This window comes from Sylvia atricapilla, chromosome 1 (genome assembly GCF_009819655.1).
Source record: "Sylvia atricapilla isolate bSylAtr1 chromosome 1, bSylAtr1.pri, whole genome shotgun sequence".
Taxonomy (NCBI): Eukaryota; Metazoa; Chordata; class Aves; order Passeriformes; family Sylviidae; genus Sylvia; species Sylvia atricapilla.
Window position 1 is genome coordinate 116,445,219 of NC_089140.1, and position 23,279 is coordinate 116,468,497.

General features: G+C 41.1%; 2 protein-coding genes across 5 annotated transcripts in view; one reads left to right on the forward strand and one right to left on the reverse strand.

Moving 5' to 3' along the window:
* CLVS1 (clavesin 1) overlaps nucleotides 1-17,398 on the forward strand; it is a 102,533-nt gene extending 85,135 nt beyond the window's left edge. The window contains exon 6 of the mRNA XM_066331726.1: nucleotides 13,809-17,398. Coding sequence (XP_066187823.1) covers nucleotides 13,809-13,896 — 88 coding nt within the window. The 3' untranslated portion in view covers nucleotides 13,897-17,398. The remainder of the gene's footprint in view (nucleotides 1-13,808) is intronic.
* A 1,589-nt stretch (nucleotides 17,399-18,987) lies between these two features.
* Nucleotides 18,988-23,279, reverse strand: part of ASPH (aspartate beta-hydroxylase) — a 110,668-nt gene continuing 106,376 nt past the window's right edge. For all 4 annotated transcript variants that reach the window (XM_066331679.1, XM_066331670.1, XM_066331687.1 and 1 more), the window contains one exon: nucleotides 18,988-19,304. In XM_066331679.1, coding sequence (XP_066187776.1) covers nucleotides 19,154-19,304 — 151 coding nt within the window. In that variant the 3' untranslated portion in view covers nucleotides 18,988-19,153. The remainder of the gene's footprint in view (nucleotides 19,305-23,279) is intronic.

Below are 23,279 nucleotides of genomic sequence, written 5' to 3' on the forward strand. Positions count from 1 at the left end.
GGTATGCCTTGGCTGCAAATCAGAGTTGATTTCCTAGTCATCAAAAGCCAGAAACAGCGTGCCAGTACGACAGTGTAACTGATACAGGAGTGAAAGACTAATGTGAAGGGGCTACAGGAGATTAAACTTGCATAGCAAAGTCTCATTAGATTCCAATTTCTGCTCCATTTAACAGCAATGGAACCAGAACATTATTTTCTTCCCAGCCACAGACAAGAGTGGTTTTCCCTGTGACTTGAAGTTGCACAAGATTTGTTCTCAAGAAAGAGTCCTTGTTGACTTCAGAGAATGAAGGTTTTGGAGATGGGGAAAGGATTGAAAATCCTCTTCGAGGATGACTGCCACTGACTCTAGTCAGTGACACGATCTTGAAAATTTTGATATTTGACAAGTGTCTATAATACGAGAAATCTTCAATCAAAACCATTGCGATTTTTCCACCAGTGGCCACATGAAGTCCCACTAGAGCAAAATCAAAATAGTGGAAATGGCACTCCCATCTGCAGTATTTTCTAGGATCCCAAGTACTGTATGAACAGATGGGATACAAAGCAAAACAGCTGATGACTCCACATAATGAGTCTTAATGACCGGGGGGGGAGGGGGAAGCAACAATAATAAAAATCCATTCAGAATGTTTGTTCATTAAGATTTAGCTCAGTGAAGTCTGAAATGGGCAAGGCAGTAAACATGCAAACCAGCATGTTTAATACAGCAAACTTGGTTTAATCTGAGAGCCTGGCTGCATGCATTAGACAGTCCTGGGAGCAGCAATGGCAACAGACCCTTCCCTTACCTTGGGCCATCTCTTTTGAAGGGTCTGCATCCATCCAGGAATCCTGTCACTTAAGAGCTTTGGGATTTCAGAGCAATGGTAAATGGTGCAAAAAATTTGGAGCACAGGGAAGAATATCACGTCTCTTTCAGCTGTGGCCAAGTTTTCTGTGATCTCTGATGGTCAGAAAGGGGCCTTTAGTCAGCAGGGAGCTCACACAAAAGCAAAGCATTTGCCTGAGGCATTTCTGATGGCTTTTGTTGATGAGGTGTTATTTTTAGGAACAGCTGGAGGTTTTATCTGGGTGTGCAGTTTAACGAGTAGTTATGGTGGATGGTAAAGTCTAGCAGTTAAGAGTCAGAGACTGCTCTCAGCATATCACTGTGCCAATAGGGCACATTTTTTAGCCCCATTCTCCCAACAGTAAGAGATCCACGTTTGTAGCTATTTGGGTACCTAAAGGCAGTGGGTGAGCATCCCCAGGTGAAGGGATGAATTCAGTGGCTGGGGAAGATGTGAAAGAGCTCTGTTCTTTGAAGTTTCCTTTATTCATCAGTGTCACCTTGCTCTTACACTCGGGTCCAGCAGCAACAAGTAAGCTGCAACAGCATGTCCCCTCTCTGTGACTCACTTTTCTGAACTGCCCTTCTTCAGCTGCATCTGGGTCACTTCCCTGCACAGCCACCAAGCACAGCCTGGGAGCTGAATGTTCCTTCCCTGCCCTCCTAGGCATCAAAAGAGCTTTTTACCTGCTGCCAGTGCAAACAGATTTGAAAAGCTACTGCAATTTAAAATTGCCTTGCAAAGAAAATTTTACCCAACAACTAAAAAGGCTAAAAAAACTGGGTTGTTTAGTCAAGCTTATTTAATCAAAATTTAATTAATGAAAACTTTATTCAAATTTGGAGTTGAAAATTATTCTTAGGATAACATGGGTTGCAAGAACATTACTATCACTGAGTCAAGCTTATCAGAGATTCTGTAAACTCAAGTTAGGGTAAAACTTTTAAAGTAGAGCCAAGCACACTAATTATGATCATGTACACTCTGTGCATTAAGACACCATTATGGTTCTCTGCTGTAAAATAAAAACCTGAAGGATCTTAGAATTGTAGAATAGTTTAGGTTGGAAAGGAACTTTAGGATCATCAAGTCCAATATCCAAGTCCACCACTTGTGCTTAAGCACCACGTCTACACATCTTTTCAATGCCTCCAGGGAATGGCGTCTCCACCGCTTCCCTGGGAAGCCCGTTCCAATGTTTACAACCCCTTCAGTAAAGAAATTTTTTTTCCTAATATCTAATTTAAAACTCTCCTGGCACAATTTGAGGCTGTTTCCTAAAGAACTTGAGCACCCAAAGACTCAATGGTTCATCAAAAGCCCCCCATTTTATGCATTTTGAAAATGCCTGAAAAAAGGCTGGTGAAATGCATTTCCCCATTGCCCCATGATGTTGAGTTAGAGCATGTGGATTTTTATGTCCCAGATTAGAGTGAAAGGATTTTAAAGTACAGATGAGGGTTAGGCATTATTGCTTCCTGATGTGTGTGTTTTCAAAAGCCCTGATATTCAAATGAATTCACTGGTGAAACTAATTGCTGTTTCTCAGAAATGGGATCCTGCTTCTAGAAAGAAGGATATTACAACGGGTCTACACTAATGCCGACTGGAACAGTTTTAGAACCAAAAGGGGCCGTTCATGGGGGTGACTTATGTAAGGTTTTTATTTATTCAGACTTGTTTCTCCATATGCCCAACTGGGCTGTGCAAGGCAGACCTTTCTAGTTGTTATCCTTAGTGTGACCTTAATGTTCCTTCACCATATGTTTCTGCTTTTATGGGTCATGTTTTATGCTGGTTCACAGTCAGCACCAATTTACTGCAGAAGTAGTAAAATACCAGCAAATAAAAATCAGTATGAGAACGTGTGAACACTTCCCACTGCCCATGGATGGCACCTGGGCTGCTCTGCTGGTAGTTGGGGTGCATTTCTACTTGTGTTGAGGGAAAAGTGAAAAACTTGTGACAAAATAGCTCTATAATACTTGAGACCTACAATGCAGAGCTTACATTCACTATTTTATTATAAATGATTTCAAACAAAGGAGAATTTCTGAATGCTTCTGCAGAAATGCTTCCCCCATACACAGATGATGAATTAGACACAGAGTGGTAGTAAAGCAAGTATCCCAGGGACATGCATATCATCCAATGCATGCATTCTCTAGTAATACAGAGTGTTAGCTGTTAAACAGTTTTATAACTTTTAAACAGAATCCAGCGAATACATCAGGAAGAAATGACAAAAAAAGAGCAACTGGTGGATCTGGCACATTAGCAGGTCCTAGGGAGGCCACAGGGGACATGTTGAAGAATATCCTCAGGAACCCCTAGAGAGAAAAGCCAAGTGAGTTGCAAAGCCACAGCTGAACCAAGGACAGGAGGGATGGGTAGCTTGGTGCTGAGGATGGCCTGGGGCAAGGAGGAAATCAGTTGCCCTCTGAGGGCATTGACAGTGTGGGTTTCATTTCATCTGTTTGCAGCACACAATTCCCAGAGCATGGGTGCACAAACACAGGTTAGAGGTGGGAATGGCAGAACCAGTGCTGTTCAGGCTGCCTAAAATATTGTGTTGTAAGTTATGTCTTCAACTGGCTATAAATTTGCCAAAAGTTTAGCAGTTTAGATTAGAGACATGACACTTAATAAAACAAATGGTTTTACACTGCTTATGTCTTTTGCTGTCCTGTGAAAAATCCGCCTACATCTGGCTGAGTTACAAGCCTTTGAAAGGGCAATTCACACATGCCCTGTAGAGACATATTTAATTTTAGCATTTAATGGCCCCACGGATTGCCTCATGCTTTAGCTTGGCCTCCCTACATAAATAAACTTGTTCAGCTTGAGTTGATGGTTCAATGCCCACAATGTGCATCTCCTGCCTAGGCCATGGGGAGTAAATGGCTTTAGTAATTACAACTGTTACTTGTGATCACAATCGTCCCTGCACTAGGCCATCTGTGGCAAAACATGGAGTCAGGATTTGGAAGACTGACGACTTAGGCTCTCAGGGCTTCATCCTCCCTGCTGTTGGCAGGAGAATTGGAGAGAGGAGGATTTAGTGGTGGGTCACTGGGATGGGAGCCACAAGGCAGACAGATAGATGAGGTAGGCACAAAGGACTGGAAGCAGGTGGGCTAGGACACGCACTTGGTGGGCAAGCAAATGGCTGATGGAGACCAGGTTCAGTCTGTTGGGTGCAGCCTTTGAGAAGCAGATCCTGCTCTCCCTCTCCCCCTGAGCCCCTGTGTCAGCCTGGCAAGTAGCTTAAGCTGAACTTCACACAGATGGTGAGATTGCACATTGTTTATTTTCAACCTGTCAAGCTATAGACTTTGGGGTCTAATTTCCAGAAATACACTTGCCTACAACAGAAATCCATGGGACATGTGCTTTGAACACACAAGTTGCCACTTAAGACTGAGGGCTCTGCAAAATCAGGCCCTCAGTATTCGGCACTCCATTAGAGGAATACTTGTACCCTAATCTCACTGCATTTCAGCTCTCCACATGCAAAATGAAAATTAAAAGAAAACTGACTCTCACAGTCATGTCATGGCAGTAAATGAATTAGCATTTAAGAGGTACACAAGTACTGCATTGATAAATTCCACAGAAGAGCTCAGGAGGGAATTAAAAAGGCTATCTTCAGAGCAGGCTTGGACCTGCAATGCTTTTGCTGCAATACGTAGCAAATGTGTCACAGAGCCACACGGCAAATCACCACAAGAAAGCAATATAAAAAGCCACTTACTAGCACAGCACTGTGTATGCTGAGCACTGAGGGAGGAAAGAGCCCTCGGAGTAAGAACAGAGTGTGCTCCTGGGACCAGGGTGCAGTGCACAGGTCTCAACACCCACACACACCTGGCCAAGTGACTGCTGCTCCCACAACCTACATTTTGGCTTTTCACACTGTGGTGCTTGACTTTTCACTCCAAATAGTACATCTGCAGGGTTGCTTTCATGCAGTAGTGCTGTTCCTGAAGGACAGGAATCTTTTGATGTATGATGGGGAAGTAGAAAGACTGATCCCCCCTTTGCTCTCAGTGTTCTCTCCTCCCTGTTATTGCCACACAGCAGTGAAGAGACCATGACTCAGTGGCAGATCTGGTTAAGATGTTGAGAATTGGAGTCACTGGAATGAGAGCTAAAAAGGCAGACTAAAAGATGAGGCAGGAGTAGAGGATTGGATTGCCTGAACTGTTGGGCTAGCCAGAGAGCTTGCTGGGCAAGGAAATGGGGCTAAACAGGAAAAGCACGAGTGGTTATGACAAGTGCATTTGTGTTCATGTGTAAATATTCATAAAGCGTGAGAAGAAATTTTTTACATTACCTGTCCTGAAATTCATTTTTTAGATATCAAATTCCGCACATTCCATAATAGCTCTGCTGAATCTGATTCAAATTGGTGTTTGCTGCTGCAGTGCTGTCTTTGATCCTTTAACTAGGTTTACCATGTGATAAGTGACATCTTGGACTCCAGAAGACTAAGGGTCTTCCAGGAACTCCCATCTGAATAGGTGCTCCTATTCCTTCTATGAGGAAAAAAAATGTATGTGGAAAACTCAGTCAATAGCAGAGAAAGGAAATGGACAGGAAAAGCTCCGACCCATGTCTTTCCCCTGGATTGAGGCAGGATCTTGACACAGAAGCTCAGACCACTTAGGAGCAGGAGATACCAGGCAAATCCACACTGATGAAAAAAAAGAGAGATGTACACCCTAATTCCAAGGCTGATGGCACAAACCAACTCCTGTCTGCATTACTCAGGGATAGGCCCTGCCAGAGGAATCTGGCTGCATTTGCCCTGCTTGTGCTCTGGTTCCATCTGGGTCTCAGTGGCCTGAAGGTATGAGACTGTATGTGCTGTGTCACATACTTAAACATTTCTCTATGTTTATACAATTCAGAGTCCCTGCAATAAGCTGAGAACTTGTCATAGCCCATCAGAAACCTGTTTCTACAGCAAGTGCCAAAGAATGCACACTGCATCGTTGGAGAGTAGTGTAGGCTAAGGTATGGGTCAGGACTGGGTGCTCAGACAGCCAGGCCATGGTTACAGTCAAATGTGGTGGGGTATCATCCCCATCCCTTTGTGTGCACACCCTGCAGAGAGCTGTGCTCAGGGTTTGTGGTGGAGAGAAGCAGCTGTGGCCAGCTCTCAGGAACAAAGGGGAATGGTGAGAAATGGCAGGCATGGGAAGGATGAGGGGTCTTGTGCTGGGGTTTGCTTTGCAGCAGTTGCCTTTTTAATGAGGCAACTACTCCAAGACCTCTCACTAGGGTGTGCTCACCACCAGGGAGAAAGATGGTCACTGCTGGCACCACTGTGTGGAGGGCTGAGACTTGGCAGCGAGATTATGCCAGAGTTTTCATACTGCTCTTGCCCCTGACTCATCATGCCAGTGGATCATTCCCAGCCCACCCGGGCCCCAGACACTGTGCTGCTGCGTCTCTTTGCAGTGCTGCGGTTGGTGTACCAAAGCTGCCCCTCTGGGCAGGGCTCCGTGGCACAGTACTCTGCTGTGAGTAGAGAGAGTGAGCCAACACCAGGGTAGAAGCTATAAAATTGCATTGGCAAGGGAATTGAGCAGGGCTTGTGAGCCTGGCCAGAGAATCTCATGCCTGCCCTGGCTGCTGCACTGGAGTTGTGCACTGCTGAGCAGGGCTTGCTTCATCTGCCCACACCACCTGGGGAATATTTCCTTTCCAAGAACTTTCAATAACAGAAGGGTACCTTTTGCCACAACTGCTTCACACCTGTACATCTGCACTGTTTCTGTGATGCCAAGGAGAAAGCCTTGTTTTTTCCACCCAGTGAAGCCATTCACTTGAGTGAGGTGTGTTGCAGAGCAACATATTTGAGGTGCTGCACCCCCTTCTACAGTGTGATGGAGGGAGGAAGGCAGAGAAAGACATGTCCCTCAGGCCTTTGTCAGCACAAACATTCACTAGTGTGATTTTAAAAAATACTTACAATGTTCCGTAAGGGGAATGAGTAATTGGGAGATGAACAGCCCTAAGGTACTGGTGAAATCTGAATGGAATTTAAGGGAAATGAGCAGATGGGCAGCAAGAGGTAGAAAACAGAGTCACTCAGTGTCATCTGCATCGTATCACTCTGAGAGCTTGAAACCTCCTGAATTTAGAGAAGAAAACATTCCACCCTCCTCTTTCCTTGACAAACCCCCTGAAAGGAAGCCCAGCACAAAGACAGCCTCACTCCTGTCGGCTGTAGCACATCAGCATTCCTGTGAAGAAGAGCATAAAATGAGGGATCAGAGAATTGGTAGAGGTCTCTTAAGACAAACATGCTGTGATACACTGGCACTTAACTGTTAGTTCAGCCCAGGATTTTGCACTGTATTTTTATAGGAAACAAAACTGATACCAAACAAACATCAGTTCCTGTGAGCTGACTGACTGCAGCTAAACTCTGAGAAGAGCCTTCTGAAAACAGCACAGCTAGGAGGCCTTCATCCAGTCTTCTTACATGGTTTTTGACTGAATTGGAGAGAGTTGCATAAAAATGGCCACACACATAAAGCCATCTGTTCTCTTAGACACTGATGTACATACCTATGCAGTGCTGTCATTTGAAATATATGGCCAGCCTGCTGGAGAAACAGCTGGGTATTGTTGATTTTCCAGACTTCCAAATATTCTTACTGAACAGTAAAACAACCATAGGGGGTTGATTGACGCTTTAAATGGACCACACTCAAATGGTACCTAGGGTTCAGAAGTGAGACTGAGAATTCATTTCTCTTTCTATTTACGTTTTGTTCTCCTAAGCAAGGTCACCTAGCCTTGGAATCTAGATTAGTAAATTCTGTGGGCATTGACTTTTCTTTTAATTACTTCAGATTTAGCTCCTAGTCCTCTGTGATCATGTACCCTTACAGGAGCTAAGTCTCCCACAGGGATCATGTTAAAGAAAGACAGGCACAGTGTCTGCCAGCTGAGGGCAGTGACCCTATCTGTGTGATACAAACAATTGTCTACTTGTGTTAAAATTTAAGTCAACCAGATCCTCCATAGCCAAGTATCTTTCAAACTGGTTACTCAGAATTTTTAGCTGAGAAAGGAAGGAAACCAGGTGGTTTTGAATTCAGTATATTCATTTATAATTCCAGAGTTGCAGAACACATAAGACAAGTGTCACATTTCTGGTGAGTACTGAAGGTAATATAGTGAAGGTGAATATGGAAGGTATAAGGCAGTTGCGGCTATATGTAGGAAACATTGCATCATAAGTCATGAAATCTGTTCTCCCTGATTTTAATAGATGAGAACACATCAGAGCAGGGACTTGAATGTAGGTAACCCATTAATCATATGTTTATACCATATGTTTAGAACAAGACAGATGAATAGCACCCTGAGAATGCTTATTTTTTTGCCATTTATAGCACAGAATGACCATAGATGTCTGATGATGAGATGAATCAAAACACATGTGACTAAAATGTATTGACAGGAGAAGGCCAGTGCAATTCCTTTTTCCTGCTTAGATGATTAGTTCATATCTAGCTCAGGTCAAAATGACTTGGACATTTCTTGATCATTACAAAGTAGCTACATTCATCCTGCAAAGTATAATTAAATGGTTTTAGGCAGTATGATGGCCTCCCAGCCTCCATCTGTTACTCCAGAAGGACATGAGTCCTCTACAAGTCTTTCATAAAACTGAGAGCCATAACCTTCAGTTATCTAATCAGTTGTTTTGGATATCCTACAGTGTCTTAAATGGCCGTGGAAATCTATGTTTAGCAGCTGAATGTCATCCACCCTGTCAAGGCTGACGCCCCAAAGGCATAATTGACTTGTAAAGAAAATAGTTGCCCTGTCAGGATAGAGAAAGATTAATTGGGATGGTTCAGAAAATTGGTATTTCTGTGGGCACAGAATCACAAAAAGGTTGAGGAAAAACCTGTGGAGATCTTCTACCCAATCCCCTGCTCAGTGCAGGGTCAGCTAGAGCAGGTTGTCCAGGATTGTGTCCATCTGGATTTTGAATATCTCTGAGCACAAAGACTCTGCAACCACTCTGAGCTATTTGTTTCAGTGTTTAAGCATTCCCCAGTAAACAAATGCAAGTTCCTCTATTTCCATCTATGTCTGTTGCCTCTTCTGTCACTGAATATCACTGAGATGATTCTTTTGTGTTCTACTACTCCACCCCCTCAGATATTTGAACATATTGATATGGAAAGACAGCAAAACAGAAATGCTTTTGTCTGGTGCCATGAACAAGTTCTGCTGGCCATGGGATACCACCAGAACAGTATTCACTGCATTGAGAGGGCCAAAGCTTAAATCCTGCTTGCCAAACAAGGGAAGTTTTGTACTGCCCATTTACCATTTTAAATCAAAATGGCTTAAACTGTTGCACAAGACAGCACTTTGAAAGCAAAGATAGTTGCAATTTACAAAGACTTGTCAGGGCAAAGATCCTTTGGTGCCTTACTGCAATTTATTTTTCAATAGGAGGTTAAGGTGCAACTAGATATACACACATCTTTTCGAAAACTATGAGCAGATTGTCTTAAAAAATTGAAATGTGGTTGTGAAGTCCTCTTAATAAAATGTTAAAGCAGCTAAAACAGGTAGCAGAACTTTTAAAACAAGAACTAGTCTTAGTCCTAGGCTCAGTGCTAGAGCATACAAACCCCCCTAAATAATGTGTAAATTTGCACATACCTAAAATATGACTGCTTTCCTTGAACTAAACATGTGTGCTAGATACACAAAAGCCGGGTGAAATCAAGGGTAGCGTACTTCTTCCAAAGTATTTGCCTTATGTTAATTTCTACAGCCAAAATATACAGGTGATCTCAGTGCCCAGAGCTGAAGGACCATGACTGTGAGAATGATCAAATCCCAGCTGACCCTGAACTTGTGCAGGATCTGCTGCTCCAGCTGGATCCCTGCTAATCTACGGGGCCTGATGGGATTAATCTGAGAATCCTCAAAGAGTTATGTGACATCACTGCAACACCTCTCTGGATGATTTTTGAGTGGTCTTGGTGATCTGGAGAAGTCCCAGATGACTGAAAACTGGCAAAAGTCACAGTTTTCAAGGAGGACCCTGGAAACTACAAGGCTGTTTGTCTCCCCTCAGTGCCTGGTAGAATCATGGAAAAAATTATTCTGGGAGATTGAAAAACACCTGGAGGATAATGCATTCATTTGTCACATTCAACACAGTGATGAGGAGAAGGTCTTGCTTGTCAAACCAAATTTCCTTCTGTCATGGAGCAACCCACATACCTGATCTAGGAAAGCCTGTTAATGAAATCATTTCAGAAAAAAAAAGCTTTTGATGCTGTCTATCACGGTATCCTTCATATCCAACACCGTGCTGAATAAACACACCATGTGATGGGTGAGCAACTGGCTCACAGGTCAGGCACAAAGGGTTTCAGTGAATGGGGTGACATCAGACTGGTGACCTGTCACTAGTGGTGCTCTGCAGGGCTCCATCCTCAGCCCTGTGCTCTTCAACAGCTTCATTAACAATGTGGATGCAGGACTTGAAGGAATACATACAACAATAAATGGGAGGAGCTGTTGATTCCTTTGAAGGCAGGGAGTCAACATATGGAGTTTAACAAGGATTCTGCACCTGGCATGGGGTAACCCTGGTTGTGTGAATAGTGTAGGGAACAAGAGCTTGAAGACAAGTGCTGTGGAAAGGGACCTGGGGATCCTGGTCAGTGGCAAGTGGAATATGAGTCAGCAGTGCCCTGGCAGCCAGGAGGGCCAACCCTGTCCAGGAGGGCATCAGGCACAGTATGGCCAGCTGGGCAAGGGAAGGGATTGTCTTGCTCTGCACTGGGGGGGGGGGGCTCACCTCAAGTCCTGTGTGCAGTTTTGGGTGCCATAATATAAAGCTATTAAGCTATTAATGTGTGTCCAAAGGAGGAATGAGGATGGTCAGCTGAGGTCACTTGGTTTTTCAGCCTGGAGGAGATGGGGAGACCTCATTGTGGTCTTCAGCATCCTTATGAGGGGAAGTGGAAGGGCAGGTACTGATATTTTTATTCTCCTAACCAGTGGCAGGATGTGAGGAAATGACTCAGCACAAAGCTGAGTCAGGGGAGGTTTATTTTGAGTGTTAGGAAAAGGTTCTTCACCCAGAGAATAGCTGGGCACTAGAACAGGCTCCCCAGGGAAGTGGTTACAGCACCAGCCTGACAGAGTTCAAGAAGCATTTGGACAACGCTCTTAGGCACACAGTGTGACTCCTGGGGTGTCTGTCAGAAGTTGGACTCAGTGATCCTGATGGGTCCCTTCCAACTCAGCATATTTTGTGATTCTGGTTACTGGTCAACTGAAAATGCTTTCTGCAACAGTAGCCTACTGCAAATCATCTTTTCTCTGTCATTAACTAAAGTATAGCTATAGAATGCATTCAGGATGTTTCAGACTAGTGAAATATATATCTCAGCTAAGTTGTTGCATTAGATTGTGAGCTGCATTGATTCATATTGTCAAAAATCCTTTCCTGACCATCTACATTTTTAATATATTTTAATACCATAAATGAAGAATATGGGAAAAAAGTATTTTGGAATCTTTTTCAGAATTGACTGATTCTTTTATTTTCTACATAAAAAATAAATTTGAAACAAAACTGGAAACATTTTTCAGAAAAAAAAAAAAAAAAAAAAAAAAAAAAAAAAAAAAAACTGATGTATTTGGAAAATGGAAATCCAAACACAAATACTTTTTTTGTGGTCTTAGAAAATAGCAATGATTGTTCAAACCATGATTGTCCCCTACTGATAGATATCAGAATTTCTTATTTTAGGATAGTAACCTAAGCAGCTTTTAGCAGATACAGAAAAGAAATTGTTGCTGCAGAGCTTGGTAGATACAGAAACCTTATCTGGATCCCTCTCCACATTATTCAAAAGGGCTGGGAAGAGCATTTGAATCTTTGGCTTTTAGAATTTGAAGGTCAGGTAGGTTACAAGATATTTACTCAGTGCTCTGGCTGTTTTGCTTTTGTGTAGAAAGAAACAGCATAGGACCTGCCCACAGAATTTGGGATTATGCTGCTCCCAAGGTGGTGTGCATCCAAGTACCAGTATGGTGGAGAACCTGGTATCTTGCTGTTACAGGATGCAAGAATTTTTGAGTGTGTAATGACATGAGATCAGAGCTGATCAGCAGTGATCACAAAAGGAAAAAATTTCAGATTTTTCACAGTTGACTTAAGGTAGAAACTTTCAGCTGTGTGTTGGGAAATGCTGCAAAGAATACACAATTTTTTTTATATCCATTGAAGGGCAGTGGGTCAGAAACAATACACAGCTGATGAGTATTAATCAGGTAATATTTAATAATAATTTGTTCTGGTAGTCAAAAAGAAAACAAAAACTTGATGATGTTGCCATTTCAATCCTGTAACTGTTTGAAAGCCACATCATTCTTTTTGCTGCCTCATACTAGAAATATGTAAATTGCCATTTAGCATAATCTCCCAAATCAGTTGCTTTTCTATATTAAAATGCAATCACAAATCACTATTCATGTCACATATCTGTAAAGAATATGCAGTGAAAACATTTGGGTAAACATAATTTATTTGAAAATTATGTCATAAAGTCTTCCCACTGAGCATCCAGGTTTTGTTATCTTTCTTTGGAGATTTTTTAAATGAAATTTTTTTATTATGCTTTAATGAAAGCTTCAAGCATAAGAATAAGAATAATTATCATACAAGTTATTCACAGTCACAGTAGTCAACCCTGCAGTACCAAAGGATGCAATTTATTAAGGATTCTTATCAAAAGAGAGGTGACATCTAATATCACAAAACAGCTAAAGCATAAATGAACAATTGGGAACTACAAATGCATCATGTATGGAATGAGAGCTACTCCTAATTCTAAAGCTATCCATGAGAAAACTGTCTCTTTCTAACAGTACTATGCACTATGTGAATGCCTGGTCTGGATGACTCTATCCCTCCTTATGAGAAAGTTCCCTTTCTAAAGGTTCCAGATTCACTCAGTTATCTTGCTCTGAAGCTCACTGTCTGCTCCAAACTGGGAGGCAACTCCTAGCCCAAAACAGAGAATATGGAGGATAATGAATCTCTGTAACAATAAATTAATCAGATCCTCCTTCCATAGCTCAGCAAGCAAAATTACATTACACAGACCTCAGAAAATGAAAGTCTTGAATTTTCCCACAATTTTGAGCCTATTCAACTTTTGTTACTGCAAGAAATCACTGCTCCTCTTTCTCTAGTGTTTACCCATTTTTTCTGTGTTTGGATTTTTTTAGTTCATTAACAACAAAGAATAAAAGGATATGCTTCCCACCTGGAAGACAGGAACGAATTTAAAATGCACTAACCCTGAATAATGTTATCCTTCATGGGTGTAGACAGGGAGACAAACTGCAGGTCTGGGCACACCAGAAGCTCCCTCACTGTCACATTAACTTTGTCTTCTTTATTGGTCTTGTGTGCCTCCTGGAAAATCTGTCCTGTAAAGCCTTACCTCAGGAAAATGTGATTTACTTGTATTTCTCAAGATTTGAGATTTCAACAAGTGCAAGCTGTGACTCACTCCTGCAAGCACCTGTGCAAATGACTTGGCCTTCCAGTGAGCAGCTGTACATGTAGCTTTGCCTTTAAAGGCATTGAGCACCAACAGAACTTGAGGTATTGCAAGTCCAGGTCTTTATGTTGCTGAGCACATTCAGCACTAGGGATAGTAGGTAGGCACTAAATATTTTGAAAGCACTTGAGATCTTCAACAACTCTCTTCCCTGCTTATATTTAAAGGAGTGTTTCCCAAATTCCTTATGCTTTCACAGGAAAGAATTAAAAAGGCTATAAAGATGAAAATGGACTCAAGCAAAGATGATAAAAAGAAGCACAAGGACCTCAAGGAGGTGAGTGCTTCTGCAGCAGTCATTGCTAGCATGTGTGTTTTTCTGCATTCAGGTCCCAGTCTGTGGTGGAAGCCGGCACGCTGAAACACGAAGACCAGGGGGAAAGTGAGAACACCCAGCCACTGCTGGCTCTGGACTGAGCTCTCACGTGTCCAGCAGAGACCCATGAACAGACGTCCACCACACCAGAACCCCACAGAGCACACCACACACAGACACGCACGCACACACGTGTTCCGCTTGATAACAATCCTTCGTGTTTTCCTGAGCAAGCAACAACTGTCACCAGCCATCTGTCCGTGCGGCCTGCTGAGGAACTGAGAAACCTCTACTGACACTGCAGTCTGCACATATACAAAGAATGGGATTTTTTTTTTCCTCTTTGACTCATGACATTAAAATATTGGAAATGGTGGGATTGCATTCTCTGTTTAAAGAAACCAGGGTGTTTTAATAGCGCTCCTGAAGACTCCATCAGGGATGTTCATTTTATAGCAGTGAAGGTTGTAAGAGTTTTAAAGAAAACCATCTCAAATTTAAACTTTACACTGTAATCAGCAAGTGTAATCTGGGTTAGAGGGCAGAATCATCAGCATCTATAGAGTACTTGAGTTTTACAGAAGGATTTTGCATTTAAAAATGAACCCCAGTGCCAGCATAATGCCATTCAACATGACCCTTTGTGACTGCCTCATCCATGCAACTTGTACAGGGGTCACATTTCGGTATCTAGCAAAAATTGATAACTTTTGAAGCCCTTCTAAAAATGTCAGCTAAGTGGAATGAGCTGTGTGACCAGTAGACACACACAATTTGAAATGCAATTACTTGATTTCAATAATGATTAAAATTTCCACAGGCAACACAGGAGCCCGTAAGACATGTGCGTGTGCATGTGTGTGCACATGTGAAGCAAGTGGTTCCAGAGAGACACACTGGACAAATTCAGCAGTGATTAATGGTTCAATCCAAATTGTTTCATTTAGGTCACAACAGCAAATGAGAGCTCTGCAGAGCCATTTACCCTGCAGTCAGGGAAAAGTGTAGCCAGAAAGGTATGTTGATTGCAGATGCAGGCCATGGTTAAAATGAGAAAGAAAACTTAGAATTAATTATTCAGTACAAGTTTCTGCTGGAAGGAAATGCTGAAGAATAGAAGAACTGAAATGCCAAAGACCAGTTTGTTATATCTCTGTTTGCTCTAGCTGCAAAGAGAGTACCATCCCTTCATTGAAATGGAAACCAGATAAAGGAAATAAAAGAAAAATCATTATCAAATTGCATGTGCAGTGACTTTATTTTCTAAAACAGTCACAAATCACTGTACACACTTTAAATCTTCAATTAAATTGCCATACATTGACAATTTACTAGAACAAGCAGTTGGCAACCATATATCAAAGGTAGCAGTGTAAACCATACATACAAAATGAGATGATAATGGGCACAAGGGTTTTTAATGTGCACTGGAACACCCACTGAATTCTCAAGTGTTAGGCTGAAGCGATGATATAGTTCAAGTGGACATGGCTAGCCCTAACAGATGGACTAACAAAATACTGCCTTTATCTACAACAACATTTTATGCCTGCACAGAGCAGAAAAGACATCCTGCCAGATCCTATCAACATACCTGGGATTTACCCACTAGTTTGTGTACAGAATAACCTCACTCAGACTAACCTCTTAGTGCAGCAACATGTCATTGATACAAAGCCTGACTTCCATGATAGAGAGCCAGTCTTTAAGGCAGTGGATGGTCCCAGCAAGGCAACACAGGAATCAGAAAAAGAAGCAGAAGCTTGCAGGAACATTAAAAAAATAAGACGACTGAGCCTATTTATCTTTTGGGTTTCTTTCATTTCCCCCCCACCTGACATCATCACCACCTATTACAGGAAACAAGGATGTCAAGTCCTGGTAGGAGCTCCTTTCTCTTCCGTGGGCTCACAGAGACTAAAAGGCATTTGGATTTGTCAAAGAGAATGTGCTTAAAGCAGAAAGTAAAAACTGAAAAAAAAAAAAAAAAAAAAAAAAAAAGACAGACATTTGCCATTATACTGCAGCATTGAGGAAGAAATACTTTGGTTTGTGATTTTTCTCTGTTAATGCACTTACCCCCACTGCCATTGAATCTTTATGATGATCTGTTACAATCACTATTCATTAAAGTGGGTCTTGTCCTGCCCAAGAAGTGCAAATACCACTGAAATCTTGAGGATCAAACCTTGCAAAGGATAAATTATTTACTTTCTTTAACTGTGATATGAATAAATACATATGATGCCTTGTATATAACTGTATGAAGCCTGCATTTAACCATAGGCCCTTACATTGATTTTGTGCAAGCAAGATAACAGAGGCAGGGTGGAACCCACCTCCTAACATCGTGTTGAGTACATACTGTGTTACAAACTATATTGCCCTTGTCTGCCATTTCCTTCTGCAAATAAATCTAACCAAAAAAATGCAAATTGCAATGGATTTCCATTGAAAAAACCACTTCCATTCATTTCTTCTCTTGGCATTTCCAATGTTGAAAAGCTTTTTCAAGACAGAATACCACCTGGTAAACAGGAACACCTAAAACAATATGCCAGTAATTCACTGCATAATTTCTGCAGTCTGCTCTATGTATCCTCCCCACATATAGAGCTAATCCAGAAACTGTACCTAACGAAATTATCCACACTCTGCTCCCTGCCAGGTGGGCATAGAATAGATTCACTTCAGTGTTGCAGGAAGACCTTGTCTTATTTGAGGCACTTAAAATTTTTAAATGGCCAGTGTATCACTACACAATCTAATAAACAGCGCTACTCTGGCACACACACATCTTGGGGAGATTACTTTTATCTATTTGCCAATTTTATCCATTCACCAATTGCAATTGGACAACATAAAGTATGAGCCTTCAAAGGAACAATGAAATAATCTGAAGGACAGCATGGATTTTCATAAATAAAGCTCCAAAGCTTTTATCACTCCTTTAGCATTTACTCTGAGCTATAAAAACTAAAATGCAATGTCAATAAAAATACTCCTAAACCATCAATTTTTGTTTTAAATGTTCTTGATTTTTTCTTTACATGCACTGTCTTATTTTAGAGAATTACCTTATAATTTGTACTGCTTGATCACTTCAAAAGATATAAAATATAGGCCCTGACTTGACAGCTAACAGGATATTAAAAAACAGTTTTACTCTTTTACTCCCCACAATAAGAAGTACCTTATTTACAGTTTTGCATGATTCTCCAAATGATCTCCAGAAGAATTTTTATATTTTCCAAAGTGTGAAACTTATAAATCTTTACAGTTTTTAATATTTTTAACTGAGAACTGTTACTTTCTTGTACATTGTGTATAGTTGCATAATTATTTTTGATATGGACAACATGTTAAAACCTAATTATCTTAGCTGTCTAAAAGTGACTCTTGATAAGACAGGGTTTATCAGTTTAATATTCAAAAAAGGAAATTAAAGTGCACACTTCCAGAAACTGGTTACACTAATTTATGGTGCAGTCACCATGTGTTATATGGCATTACAAAATTTAATTACCTTGTAAAATACAAAAACCTGAAAAGCATTCAGTTTATGGGAATGCAAAGCTCTTATCTGCAGTTTGCTTCAGCAAATGTGACATTCAGGTCATGATACTCCAATGCCGTGATGTAGACTCTGCAGTAATAAACCACTGAGTACTACACAAATCAAAACTGTTCTGTGTCTTTTGGACAACTAAGTCAAAGCTGCAGAGACTATGTAACCTCAGTGTCTCCTTGCTTAGTGTTTGTCACTCACAACCCTCAGTAACGATGCCCAGAGCATCCTAGCACACCTGTCCACACCCAGCTGGTGCTGTGGGCGAGGAGACAACAGCCAGCCATAAACATGAGCAGTGCAATCTCTGCTCTCTCTCTCTGCTCTTAGTGTTCTTACAAATTAAAAGTGGAGAGTCCTGCGCTCTGTATCTCCCATTAAACAGTACAGACTCAAAAGATCTGCCAACTGCCTAAGCATTTAACTAGTTTTCTTTCCTGAAAATAGGTCTTTTTACCATATAGTAAATTCTGTTTGGCAAATACAGAACATACTGTAAACAGTACCGGGATCAGGCTACTTCAGCATTATGTCACATATTTCAAGACAAGGAAAACACCATTAGGTCAATTAGAGGACCATTCTAGCTCTCTGTAGGATGCTGGCAGTGAAAGTTAATATGAGTTAATAACCTGAAGCTCTTTGTCTCCTCTGCATTCTGGCAGGAAGCCAAGTTGGACCTTGTCCTTCTGCCCAAAGCACAAGAAATTCTTCATAGATTTTTTTTTTTTTTTTCTGCTGAATGAGCACCCAAGGGCAGCCAAGGAGGAGCCTCTGGAAGGAGGGGCCCCAAACCCTCACTAGGTAGAAACAGGATATCACACCAGAAGCTTTTGTAATGATAGGAGAAACAGCAGCTCACTATATAATCCTAAGAACTGTCAAGTATTTTAAGATCTGAGCTTAAAAATGTCAGATTTGTTCAACATTTTCCAAAATCACATTGTCAAACTGAAGGTCACCTGCTAACTCAGAGAACTATTCTGTTTTAGAAGAACAGAAGCTTCACTAGGCAGCTATTATGCAAGTTTCTGTTTACATTTCCAGGAAGGCAAAAGAAGGCCACACTTGGCAAAAATGGAATTTGTTCATAAACAGTGTTTTCCTTCTGCTGATAGCTAGAGACACATTTGTGTGTATATATATATATCTCACTTTTTAAAAAATAGTGGTTAATTAAGGAAGATTTGTTCATAATTAAGCTAGAAAAATACAGTTACTAAGGTAGAAAAAGTACAAAACACACATAATCCATTCACATTATCTACAGTGATAACATAGGAACATGTTCTATGCCTAAAGCAGCTAACAATACACCTGCATACTGACTTTCAAAGTTGATTGTGTGCATGTTTGCAAATATCTTACATGTTGCTTTCCAGACAGAAGGCCAGGATGTATTCCCTAGATGCAAATTTATAAATCTTGTGCCTGAACATAGTCCAGCAGGTCACTGACTGACTGGTTTTGTAAAGAAAATACAGGCATGGCAAAAACATCTGCACATTCCTCAGTTTGAAAATCCAGATCTATTGCTTTTTGGCTGACAAGACTTGTGCTTTCAGACTTGCAGCCAGAAAAACAATACACATCAGTGCTGTATCAGTATGAAACAAAAAATGGCTTCTTTTTTTTTTTTTTAAACCAAGTCCACTCTGATTGTAGAACATCATCCTTATCTTTTCTTACCCTTAAAATGATTGTATATTTTGTATGCTGGATAAATCAATCTTATTTTCATACTCCAAAGGAGTTAATACTCCCCTGCTCCACACCTCAGAAGAAACCCCCTAAATGGCAGGAAGGGTACGTCTCTGTTGGGCTGTTAACTCGGGGTGCCACACATCCACAATGAATATCAGGCGATAACTTTCAGCGTCCTGCCATACTTCATGCTCAAAAGAGTCATCAAAAATAAGAACTTTCCCTTCTTCCCAGTCTCTGTAAAACAAAAAAGAACATACTTTAGTGTAGTACTTGAAGTGCTATGGAGCAGGTAAGCTACAGATCAGCTCTGAAGATGCTCTTTGACACACAAGGAAGATTTAAACAGTACAGATTGCATAATCAAGATTTCACTGCCTAATCCAGAGAGACTGGAGTATGAGAGCTTTAAATAAACTACAGAAAGATCAGTCTAATGGACCTACATATTGAGGGATCCTTTCCCCTCATTCTGCAGTTATGGTCACAAACACATTCAGACATATGTTATTTATTATACTTTTAATTACTTGAGTTCATTAAGCAGGGAGTAGGTATAATACTGGTGTGATAATCCACTTTTCTTCATTTATAATCAGATACATAAGTGATGTACATAAGTGGGGGAATGACTAGTAACATGGTCATACAGTTCAAAAAGAAATTACTTTTTCTAAAAATCAGAACAATGCCTTTGAAAGGTCATGTGGTCCAGCCTCTGCTCACAGAAGGACTCACTGCAAAGTTAGATCCAACTTTGAGGTTAGATGAAATATTTAAATATCCACTAGTGAAGAACCTCAGATATCTGCAACCACGGGCACTCTACCATCTGTCCTGGGTTGTAGTGTAGGATATGCCCAAAGTATTCTATCACCATCTTCATGAACTGTTGAATCCAGGTGGGGCAGTGTTTTCCCAGGCCCCCTTCCTCTGGGGTGCCTTCTGTTAATGGCCCATCAATGCCTTGTGCATGACTCATAGATAACTCCATCCAGGAGCTATCTCTCTTTAATGGGCCATCAAGGACCCCCTGTATGACTCATCATCCCACTGTGAGATGCTCCCCCCACAGGGAGGAGTCAAGCATTCTCACCTGGATATAAGCTGGGATTTGGGACAGTACAGGCAGCCCTTACCCACTGGACTCCTAGAGGACCAGAGCTACCAGTCCTTTCTATGGAATCACTGCTTCAGGAAGACCACCTCACCTGGACTGCTTCCATCACCCTGCTCAGGTTGTAGTCTGACTTTATCAGTGGTCTTTTGTATTATTGCATTTATTTTATTTTACTTTTTTCCCCCCCTTTCTTCCTATTAAATTGTATTTCTGACTTGGAGGCTGTCACTTGTTTTGCTTTCAAACCACCACACCTTCTTCCTGTGAAATCTCCCTTTCACCTAGATGAACGTTCCTTCACTGATACTTGTGTTCATTACCCCTCATTCTACAACTGCAACTCTCTGAAATGAGTCTGTCTCTGCCTTCCTCACAGTCACCCATTAGTAGTTAAGACTGCAACTAGGCTACTCTTTAGCCTTCTGGTTTCCAGACTCCAAAACAGTTTGTTAGGTTTTTCCCCCTAATAATTTTATTCTTCCTCCACTGGAGTCCCTCTAGTTTATAACTTTTTTTGTACTAAAGTGTGGCAAACTGGACTAGTACTCCAGAGGCAGTGTCTTGACTGTAGAAGAGACAGGAAAAAAAATTGTTCTGCTCAAACTGCTTCCTACAAATTTACTAACACAGTCCAGTACCCAGCTAGACTTCATCAATACAAAAGAATACATGTTCAACTTGGCCCCTAAGGTCCTTAAAGCCCTTTTCTGCAAAGCTGTTTTCTAGGCAGTCATCACCCAGCCACTACAGCTGCAAGGTGTTTATCTGTTATCAGCTGCAGGGCTTTGTATTTGCCTTTGTTGAACTTCATCACGTTTCAGCTGGCAGCTTCTCCAGCCTGCTGAGACCTGGATTCATAATTTTGAAAAGAAGTTTAACACCTGATTATACACCTCCAGGTGAGACTGGATGAATAACAGTCAAGGTAACAATGGTCACAGAAACATTCCTTCCCTAAAGCCACTCTACCATGAACACACACTCAATTTTTTAACAGGGTCCCTCAGGAGCTGAAGCAATCCAAGAGGATGGATGCCTTCAGAGGGAAGTAAGCACTGTAAACAGTAACAATGGTAAAGAAACAAAGGCCTTTTCCAGCCAAAGATGAAAATGCATTGCTTAATCTCATTCAGCTGTATTCATTTACAGAGAAAACAATTTTCCTTTTTCAAAAACAGGGAAAACTAGGTTCATACTTTCAATTCATCTCTGTATTTTCAATTTAACAAAAAGAAAAACTAACCATCTAAATTTATGGGGTTGTGCTATAATATTTGAAGAGAAATTGAAATAGGATCAATTGAAATAATTAGCTAAACATAATTTAAACAAGAGTAGACAAACCAGAAAGCATAACATACTAAAAAAAAATCATCACACTAATGTGTACATGCCTTAAAGGCCCAGATAAACAGCCTTTTGCAAGTTTCAGATATGATCATGTGGGGTTTTTGATACCACATCAGTTATCTGGTAACAAAAATGTTGTATGTCACTCAAGCCTTGAGTTACTGCTACTGCACTAAAATTACATTGGTTCTAATACAGTCCATGGGAGTAAACCACTTGCAATGCTGTAATGTGGTAAAAAAATTCAAGGTTTGGTTTAGGAGTTTTTTTGGTTGGTTTATTTTGGGGTGTTTTTTTCTGTTTGGATTTTTTTAGGATTTTTTGTCTCTGTTTTTTTTTTTTTTTGGGGGGGGGGGGAGGGGGCGGATTTCGGTTGTTGTTGTGGTTGTTGGTTTTTTTTTTTTTTTTTGTAATTAAATCAAGCCTGAAAAGAACTGCTCTAAATAGCCTGAAAGTGCAACTCAGTTGAGGACAATAAAAACCCAAGCACCCAGATGAAGTAGCTTCAGAGGTTAAAACCCAGGATCTATTATTTGCATCATAATGGGATTGGCTGTTTTGCACAACAAAGAAAAAGTCATAAAGCTGACAGGACTATTAGCCCCTTTTGAAAAGGCTACAAACCCCACTATTAGCATGCAAATAAATATTTTCAAGAAGCCTGATGGTGTGAGAAACATTTCTCAGTGGTAACACAGGGACCATATTGTTCTGGTCTGGTGCTGAGCCACTTTGGGGTAGTTTCCAGATAATTTTCCATATCAGCTCTAGTGTCACCTGTTAAAGGTGAAATCTCAGACTGGCTTCTGCATAATGGCTGTACCTTCACCTTCATTTTAACATAAGGTTACCTTCCTTGACAGCAATGTTGCATTATGATAACTGGATACTATTTACCTACCACTTTCCTGCATTATACCCTACACTTTACAGAGCTGGGACTTCAAAATGCCAAGTGACCTAAAATGACCAATGCTCTACAGAAGAAGAAACATACAATCATAATAGTTTAGGTTGAATAGAGTCCCTGCTCACAGCAGGTTTTGCTTTTAAAGATTCTTTCAATCAGGTTGCTCATAGCTCTGTCCAGTCTGACCTTGAACGTTTCCATGGATGGAACATCTATAAACCCTGTGGGCAATCTGTTCCAGTGTCTCACCACACTCTCTATAAAACGCTTCTGCCTTAAATATAATCTAAATTTACCCTCTTTTGGTTTAAAAGCCTTGTCCTGTTGCAACCCATATGATTCAAACTGTCCCAATCTTTCCTAAAAGTTTCCTTAAAGTACCTAAAGGACATCATGAGGTCTCTCTGAAGCTTTCTCAAAACCAAAACAATCCCAGATCTCTCAGCCTTTCCTCATAGCAGAGGTGTTTCAGCCCTCTGATCATCTATATCAACTCCAAACAGCTACAAAAAACTCTTCTGCAAGTGAAGGAGTAAAAAGCAGCACTACACAGTGCTGATTTGCCTGTCCATCAAATGATGAGTTGCATTGTAACCCTCTGAACATCCATGGTGGGTGGCACAGAGGTAACCAAGCATGAAATTCTCATTGTTTCTGTTTGCTCTCTGGTGCACACAGCAGCGGCACAGGAGGCCAGAAAAGGCATGATGCTAACTTCCTTTCCAGCCTGTTCTCCTATTGGAAATCCCAGCAGTTTAGCTCTGCTCTGAACCACCAGGAGGAAAGGAATGGAAATTGCTCAAGGTAAATCTTCCTCCTGGCACCATTCCCT